The following is a 9,550-nucleotide window of genomic DNA, read 5'->3' on the forward strand; positions in this document are numbered from 1 at the left end:
GAAGATATTTTGAAGAATGTTGGTTAACCGAACAGTTGTTTGGCCCCATTGACGAATGGAAGAAAATACTATGGAAGTCAATGGGGTCCATCAACTGTTCGGTTAACCATGTTCTTCAAAATATCTAATTTTGTGTTCAGCAGAAGAAAGAAATTCATGCTACATTTTCTCTTTGCTTTTCAGGAGCGACGGCTCTGTACTTATTTCTGGGGATGCACCCTGATCTGACCAGTAATTCCCCCAGTAAAGAGACGTTTGAGGAGATTCAGTTCTTCAGCGGGCACAACTATCACCGAGGCATCGACTGGTGAGCGTCAGCAGAGCAACAAACGGCATCTTCACACTGTTAGAGTCTGTGTATTCATTTCTGTTTTCCTTTGGAACTTTGGAACAGTCTTCCTAACATTGTCCGGGAAGCAGACACACTCTGTCAGTTCAAAGCTAGACTAAAAACACATCTCTTTGACCTAGCATACACATAACACATAATATACTTCTATAATTCAGTGTTAGGCTGCATAGATTAGGTCAGCTGGAACCGGGAACACTTCCCATTAATCCTGATGTACTTGTTACATCATAAGAAGAATGGCGTCTACGCTAATATTAGTCTCTCTGTTTATCCGAGGTTTACCGCAGTCCGCCGGATCCAGGCCGTATCCAGATCTGATGAAGGACCTGCGCCTGAACGCGACGACAGCGCAGTCCTGAAGTGTCAACTAGTCCTCTTCCCTTCCCTTTACCTCAGTACAGATAAAATATTGTCGGGATAATTCCGGTTCGCGTGGCTACGCAGACGTTACAAAAATTTCTGTACTATAAATTTTTATGGCCAGACAAGTAGTTTATTGAGGATTGATTTGTAAAGAAGGACTACACGCGAACATATATATTCAAACGCACATACCTTTGGTCTGAACACGTAATGCACATGTGCGTCTGCGTTTTCGCATTTTTGAGGTTTGTGCAGAGATAACGGATAATCGTTTGGCGGCCCCTAAGTTAATAACTAATGATCTTTGCAACGGAAGTGAATCAATCAATACAAACTAACTTTAGCTGGACAATAACTTTATCCTAGAGCTGTTGTAAAGCCATAACAATCTGTTACGGTAATTTCCAATTATCTCTGTAAAGCTGCTCTGAAACAATCCATATTGTTAAAAGCGCTATATAAATGAAGGTGACTTGACTTGACTTCCTCCCTCTCTCCTGCAGGTATATGGAGTATTTCCCCCTCCCGTCCAACAGCAGCTCTGATTATTATTTTGAAAAAGGTGCCAATTATTTTGATTCGGTTGTCGCCCCGTCCAGAGCCGCAGCGCTGCTGCCCAGAGCTAAAATCATCACGGTCCTGAGCGATCCTGCGGACCGAGCGTTCGCCTGGTACCAGGTACCTATACACCACTTATCTACTCATTTACCAGACGTTTACTATGGTAACCAACCATTTAGCAGTGGTATTTGTAGTAAAATGGTACTTTATGAAAATTAAATGTTTTTGTGTGGTATCAGTATTTTTATATAACCATGAATTTTATATAACCACTTATGCCATACTTATTGTACAGTGAAAATCATAGTATTTTATTTCTTTGACGAACGTGGTTTGTACTTTAGTCGCCTTAGTTTATTTGTAGTATTTTGGCCATACAATTTCAAATTACAATTTGAACACTCAGTGTAGACTAACAATTCATTATTATTTAAAATGTAAAAAATAATTTTAAATAAATAAAATTGTGCTCAAAATATCAATTTTTTTCTCTTCAGCATCAGAGAGCTCATGCTGACCCTGTGGCCCTGAAATACTCGTTCCATGATGTCATTACCGCATCCCACAATGCACCTGTGAAGCTGCAGATTCTGCAGAAGCGCTGCCTGGGTCCAGGGTGGTACGCCACACACCTCAAGCGCTGGCTCGAACACTACCACCACAGCCAGGTCTGTGTGTGTGTGTGTGAGGGTGCATGACTGTATGTTCTAATATAGTGCTTTTCTTTATCATATTTCATGTGTTACACCCTCACAGATTCTGGTTGTGGACGGTCAGACGTTGAAAACAGATCCAGCTTCGGTCATGGAGAAGATCCAGAAGTTTCTGGGTTTGGAGAATCGAGTCGACTATCACAAAATACTGGCGTGAGTTTGAGCTGCCAAAATTCATATATATATATATATATATATATATATATACCCAAGTGTTTACCCAAGTGTTTATGTGTGTGTGTGTATATACTGGTATAACACCCAAGTGTTTTTTATGTATGTATGTGTGTATGTATGTGTCTATGTATGTGTGTGTGTGTGTGTGTATATATATATATACAGAGCTATACATTTTATAACAAATATCAGGACATTTTTCTAAGACACAGAGTCATGCGGGACGTTTTGATAACCTTTCTACACTTCATGTCTGTGTCCTTAATATTTTCCCACATTAACTAAATGATGTTTTTTAGGTTTGACCCAAAGAAAGGCTTCTGGTGTCAACTACTGGACGGAGGACAGACCAAGTGTTTAGGGAAGAGTAAAGGACAGAGATACATGGACATGGACACACAGGTAACACACACACACACACACACACACACACCCCTAAGCGGCAGCACAACATCTAGTCAAGTTAAGTCAAATGTAGTTGTTTGACGCTTTTCACAATTCACATCATTTTAAAGCAGCTTTACAGAAAGTCGTACTCTCTATAATGTCTTAGTGCTTTACCATAGAGCTAGTTTTAGGGTTTAGTTATGACGATATAAAACGATGATACAAGAGATCCTAGATCTAGCTATATTGTATTAATAGTGTTGTTTAACACATTTATCAGCGCCGCAGAAACTCAGGCACATGTCTGGGTGTTCAAAGACAATTGAGAGATTTTAATGTTGGTCAATTTTGCTGTATTAAGAGATTTAAATATTGGTTCAATTTGTTCTATTTGTTCTATTAAGAGATTTAAATGTTGGTCAGTTTTTTGTGTAAAGCAAGGTTAAGTGATTCTCAAAACGTATTAATGAAAATAAGATTGGATGTCACAGGTGAGAAGTGATGCTCAAGCACTAATTAATTATAATTTGATTAGAAGTCATTTAAGCAGCAACGTTGAGAAATACAGTGTATTGCTCCAATCATGGTAAAGATTTTTGTTGAAATGTACTTTTGTTGTGGAAAATCTTTTGGTCATATTGCCTGTATCTACTGTCCAGCAAACTTACTTGTTAAAGGAGAACTCCGGTCAATTTTAACATTGAGCTAATTTTTTTGTACATTTGGACAAAAATCGGTGTTGCCTACACCGTGTTATCCTCTTTTTAAAATTTGCACCCTGTTGACTTCAATGGGGCAAGTTTTAAACCTGCTTTTAGCCTCTTAACATCCTTGATGTGTCATTACAAGTGCACAGGTCATGTGAGTGATTCCTTCGGAGTGAACACGAGTGAATCTGACTGCAGTAGATGTGAAAGATATGAATAAAAATAATATTTATTTAGCCAGCGCACATACCTGTATTTACATCCTGTTTTCGGTCAAAGTCCATAGTAATCGATTGTCGAGTTCACGCGCATTGGTTTAGTACCTATGATCACATGTATGTGCGCTGGCTGAAATAACATCATTTTTATTCATATCTTTCACATCTACTGCAGTCAGATTCACTCTGAAGGAATCACTCACATTTTCTGTGCACTTGTAATGACACATCAAGGATGTTAAGAGGCTAAAAGCAGGTTTAGTACTTGCCCCATTGAAGTCAACAGGGTGCAAATTTTAAAAAGAGGATAACACGGTGTAGGCAACACTGATTTTTGTCGTTGTTCTCTGTACTGACAGCACTCCAAATGTACAAAAAAATGAGCTCAATGTTAAAATTGACCGGAGTTCTCCTTTAACTTTTTCCAGTCATTGTACTGAAATATTGAGTTTACTTTAAAAAGACGTAGTGTAAATTCACATTGACTGTTTGTCTCTCTGTCAGTCTCGGGTGTTTCTGAGGAACTACTACAGAGACGGTAACATCGAGCTCTCTAAACTGCTGTATAAAATGGGTCAGACTCTGCCCGGCTGGCTCCGAGAGGAACTCCTCAACATCAGGTAACAGAGTCTCTCGTGATGATGACTGTCACAAACATCTAGAGTGCCAGAAGATCATCCGGACCGGACAACACGTACAGGAGGAACAGTCCAGTTCTGACCTAGACGAGTTTCAGCCGTTTCATCACTGATACTAGTATTTAAAGGCCAGTATTTATGAACAAACTCATATCTGTCCTGTTATTGACACTGGATCAGACTGTGCTGAACTCATATGAAGATCTGATTTCATGAAGATCATCCCGCTGAGCTGAGACTGATGCTACAAACTTGTGAACAATTTTTTTACTCAAGAAATTTGATACAGACTCAATAGAGTTTTATAAAGAAGTCAAAAATCACGACAATGAACTAATATAGACATCTACATTGTTTTTTTACATTTGTATCTAGTTCTGATTGTTGAGGGTTTGTTTGGGATATTTTTGTTTTCTAACATGGATGTCGTTTCACTCACCCTCACGTCTTTCCAAACAGAAGGACCTTCTTTCTTCTGTGATGCTCTAAGAATGACAGAAAAGTACCTGACAGAAGTGTGTGTGATGTGTGCGCTATATTCCAGGTCTTCCGAAGTCATGTGATGCTTTGAGTGACACAGACTGTTCATTCTATGAAATATCTTCTTTTGTGAATGACTTTACTGTGAGTAAATCATTGTTTTTGGTGAACTATCCTTTTAAATTTGCAGCTCTCAAGCTAAATAGTACAGAACTCTTTAGTTTTTACATCAGCAGAAACTCATTTCTAATGTAGTACAGCTCTTATAACATGAATTTACCATTTCAAGTGCCATTTAAGTGTTTCTTGTATGAGAACAGCATGTTTTCGTAATGTTATCCTCATTATGGTTGAAACACAAAACTGGTGATTTTATTAGAGGGAATGTGTTATTAAAGCAATAGTTCATCCAAAAATTAAAATGAGTTTTTTTTTTACTCGCCCTCATGTCCTTCAAAACCCGTATGACTTACGCAAAAAGCACAAAAATGTAGTATGAAGTCTGTGTTCTGGAGTTATACGATGTTGACGCTCACAGATGCACATTTTCAGGTTTGATGTCAGTGAAATTAAACACCACTGGCTTTCATGCGTCTCAAACTGAATGTTTCCCTTAATGTTCCTGGCTTTTTTTAGATGAATTAATTAATTTTTGTTCTAGGTGTGAATTTCTCTCATGCATGAAGATGAAATTAAAATGAATTGACTATTGAGGCAGATGATGGGGAAAAATCACAGATCTGTCCTTTATAGGAAATCTGTTGTGATACCATGGTAAAAATATCAGTTTTATTACTCAAAAACATATTACCACAGTTTCTATGGATTACTGATGTGGAAATACAAATATATGTGTAAGTAGATTGAAGCGTCTTTCACTACATGATTCACAAATTCATTCTCATGTTTTCTTCTTTGTTTGATGTCTGACCTGGTCAAACAGATGCAGATTAGAGGAAAATAAACCACACTGCTGCTAATACTGTGTGTGTGTGTGTGAGAGAGAGAGAGAGAAAGAGATCTTCAGATGGTAGTTGTTGCTATGGTTACACATTTCCTCATCTCCTAAATGTGTTTTAAGACTTTAATTACATTCAGATTGTGTTTTGGTTTAAAAAGCTCCACTGAGAGTTTTAGATTATTAATGTGAGTTTCTCTTATAAGCGTCATTTCCAATGAGGTGGGTTTCTTGAAACCTTCAGTTATGGCCAGGGACTTTATTTGTTGGTTTTTAAAACTAGAAAGCTTATTTATATTTCATGACACATTACTAGTAATGTATAACAATGCTGTAGTACATGTGATGAACCACATGGTGGCAGCAGAAGCTTTAGCTATCGGATGTGTTTGAGGTGTGTGCCCATCTGGAGAACTTGTGATGTGAAACTGTTCTATGTTTAACATGATTCCCTGCTGGAAAACCCGGTTACAACTATCTTAAATCCCGTTTACAACAAGTACAATAACTATAACGTTTTAATAGTCATTCTAATTCGGACAAATAATAAGTCCATGCCACACAAGTATAACGATAGGAGGAATGATATCATTGGAAACACATTCATTTTTTTTTTTTTTTTTTTTTATTTCTTCAGCTAATGATGATAAAATCAATCAGAATCCCCCCAACCCACTGAAGTGTCCCTGAAACCTACAGCGTTATTCATTGTGGAAATGTCATTTCCACTGAAACAGGAAGACAGGGCGGGGCATATTGAACAGCTCCTCCCCTTTTAATACATAGCCAATAGCGTTTCGTTTATCACAGCTCGACTTGAGCATAGACTGTAAAAAGGGCTTGAGCCATTGAGCTCGGTAAAGCTGCGTTTGTCTAGACTCCCCCTTTAGATTTAATTTGAAACGGTCACTAAAGCAAAACAGTGATCATAATCATGCTGAGGATGTGTATAGTTTGAAAAGTGTGTTATTTATGTGCATGACAACGTACTCATCTGTGCTGTTTCTATTGGTGTTTTTCTCTTCCTAATATCCTCCATATCGCTAGCACTCTGTGCAGAATTCAAATGGGTCTGATATGTTTTCTGGTGTGCACCGACTCGCGCGTAAGATTGGAAAGATCCACTCTCGTTTGTCTGGACCGGAACTGACTGTGTGTGTGTGTGTGTGTGTGTCTGTGTGTGTGTGTGTGTGTGGTGCAGTGGTTTACGTGAAACCAGACTTCATTCAACCCAATGGAAAGCATGTCTACACTGTCTAAATCGTTCCCTATCCCCTAGTGCACTATGTGCCATTCACTATATAAAAAAAGAGTAAATGTGTGAACAAGTTACAGATTTTAGCCGCAGCTTGTGTTAGCCGCAGCCGCAGTGTTTATTTATAATGTAGGGGGCGGAGCTTTAGATTCTAGAGAGCATTTGATTGGACAGAAAATCTTTTTATTTATTTATTTATTTATTTATTTATTTATTTTTATTAGACCATAGACATAACATACAATTACAACAATAACAAGACATCCAAAAAGATAGCAATCAACAGTATTGGTTTTACAATAAGTAAATAAGAAATAAATACAATTAAAAACAGAATTAATGAACTAAAATAAATAAATAAAAAATAAGGGCTATCTATAGTGTATAATAATAATAATAATAATTAAGATAAAATTAAAGACCAGTAATTATACTACTTAAAGAAACAGCATATATTAAATTACTTTTCAATTAGCTTCAATTCTTTAGCAAATACAATTGTATCACTACATTTTTTGTTATCGAAACATTTGAGAGACTTAATATACAACTGAATATCAGGCAAAAAAAACTTCAAACAAGGTTTGGAATTATTTATTTTACTCGTGTGAATATGAAATTTACCTAATAAAATCATAAGATTCATCATAAGGCAATTTTCAAATCAAAATATATGATAACATCTTTGGATGTTAATTTACAGTTATAACCAGATTTCTGTTGAAAATGTATAGATAGATCTTCCCAAAATTTTTTAGAATGATAACATTCAAAGAAAAGGTGAAGATTTTTTTCTGGCTGATCAGAACAAAAAGAAAAATTTTCATCAATATCCATACATTTTAATAAAATATAGTTACTAACATAAATATTATGAAGTATTTTCAAATGTGTTTCTCGATGTTTGTTAAATATACAAAACCGAAAGGGAAGCAGCCGAGCCTTTTTCCAGATAAACTCTGGGAAGCAAACATTCCAGAAAAATGTCCCTCTATAGGCTGAAAAAAATCTATTCTTATAAAATCTATTCTTAATAAATTTATTGGTGCACTTTTTACTGTTAATGTCCACCCCATTTAAATAAAGTATGGGTTCAATTTTACAAATGCTAAGGGACTTGGACAGAAAATCTGATGAGAAGCTAAAGTGCCGAGTGATGTCTTCAAAATCATTGATCCATATTCGGCAGAAGTGAGAGGCTGTAAGTTTTGAATGCTTATACGTATCATCTAAATACAAATTTATGTCAGTAAAGCCAACACATTCAAAAGCCAAAAAACTTCAATATTTTTATATTAAAGTAAAAATATACACTGTTACTGTTTGTAGCCTCTTTATTGAAGCTTTGTGTTAAATGCAAATCTTTATCGTTCCATCATCCAGACTGAAATTCGACTAAATGTGTCAAACTTGCATTACATTACACACGGACATTAATCTAAAACTGGACAAGAGTTTGTCAAGACAAATATTGAATGTTGGCTTGACAGCCAACTAAAGTTTTTAAAAAGTTAAAGTTTGAAGGATATGCAGCATGTGGTGTGAATTATTGAGCAGAAGAGAGATTGAGTGGAACTGAGCAGAGTGTTGAAGGACAGACAGGAAAATAGATGTCAAGCAACTTTAGATGTTGTATTAGAAGTGTGTAGGACCGCAGGGGAATGCTTTATTTCCTGGTCTCTCGTAGTCACTGTAAAAATTTCCACAAGTCAACTAAAAAACTTAACCCTGTAATGCGTACGGTGTCATATTTGATGCATACTTTCTAAAGGCTCTAAATCAGGGTTAGCTAACCCTTGTCCTGGAGCCAATCCACCCTCTCCAACACACTCACCTGCTAAACCTTGAACAGGTGCGTGATCAACTCTGCGGGACGGCCCTCGAGGAGCAGGGTTGGAGACCCCTGAAATGATCAAAACTTGGCTGAAAAACCTTTTGCACCCAGTCTACAACATGCCTGACATAGATTGTGTGCCAGACTTTTCTAAGTGATATAGTGGTTTATTTGGTGATACAAGCATGAAAATTGGCATGAGCAGTCTCTGTGGGTCACTTGACAATAAGCCACCTATAGCTACTTGAAATTTCAAGATGGCGGCCATTTTTCAAGATGGCCACCACCTTAGTGGAGCAATTAGGCTTAAGAAATCATTTAGTTGGTGATACAAGCATGAAAATTGCCATGAACCTAATTGCTCCACTAAGGTGGTGGCCATCTTGAAAAATGGCCACCATCTTGAAATTTCAAGTAGCTGTGGGTGGCTTATTGTCTAGTGACCATCAGAGACTGCTCATGCCAATTTTCATGTTTGTATCACCAAATAAACCACTATATCACTTAACTGCTCCACTAAGGTGTCGGCCATCTTGAAAAATGAAAAATCTTGAAATTTCAAGAGGCTCGGACAATTTTCTTGTCAAGTGACCCATGGAGACTGCTCATGCCAATTTTCACGCTTGTATCATAAACTGAATGATTATATCACTTAGCCGCTCCACTAAATATGATCATCAGGTTTTTGAGGAAGGTCAATCATCATTGTATTGCATTGCATTATGTTTTAAAACTACAGAGCGTTGATCATAAAACTAACCATTTAAATATCATCTTAATAAGACATGTTACTGGCAGATATAGAGTGATGACTGATATTTATATGCATTTTATGTAAAATTACAACAAAACACATGCAAAACTTTTTTTTTTCATATATTTTGTCTAAACTGCTCCAATTTTTTCA

General features: G+C 36.8%; 1 protein-coding gene across 1 annotated transcript in view; it reads left to right on the plus strand.

The window, feature by feature from the left end:
- ndst1a (N-deacetylase/N-sulfotransferase (heparan glucosaminyl) 1a) overlaps positions 1-5,576 on the plus strand; it is a 30,166-nt gene extending 24,590 nt beyond the window's left edge. The window contains exons 11-16 of the mRNA XM_079892428.1: positions 184-307; positions 1,219-1,393; positions 1,774-1,944; positions 2,033-2,142; positions 2,466-2,568; positions 3,983-5,576. Of these exons, the coding sequence (XP_079748554.1) occupies positions 184-307; positions 1,219-1,393; positions 1,774-1,944; positions 2,033-2,142; positions 2,466-2,568; positions 3,983-4,102 (803 nt within the window). The 3' untranslated portion in view covers positions 4,103-5,576. The remainder of the gene's footprint in view (positions 1-183; positions 308-1,218; positions 1,394-1,773; positions 1,945-2,032; positions 2,143-2,465; positions 2,569-3,982) is intronic.
- Positions 5,577-9,550: the final 3,974 nt, after the last annotated feature.

The sequence above is a fragment of the Squalius cephalus genome (assembly GCF_949319135.1).
Source record: "Squalius cephalus genome assembly, chromosome: 14".
In the NCBI taxonomy this organism is placed as follows: domain Eukaryota; kingdom Metazoa; phylum Chordata; class Actinopteri; order Cypriniformes; family Leuciscidae; genus Squalius; species Squalius cephalus.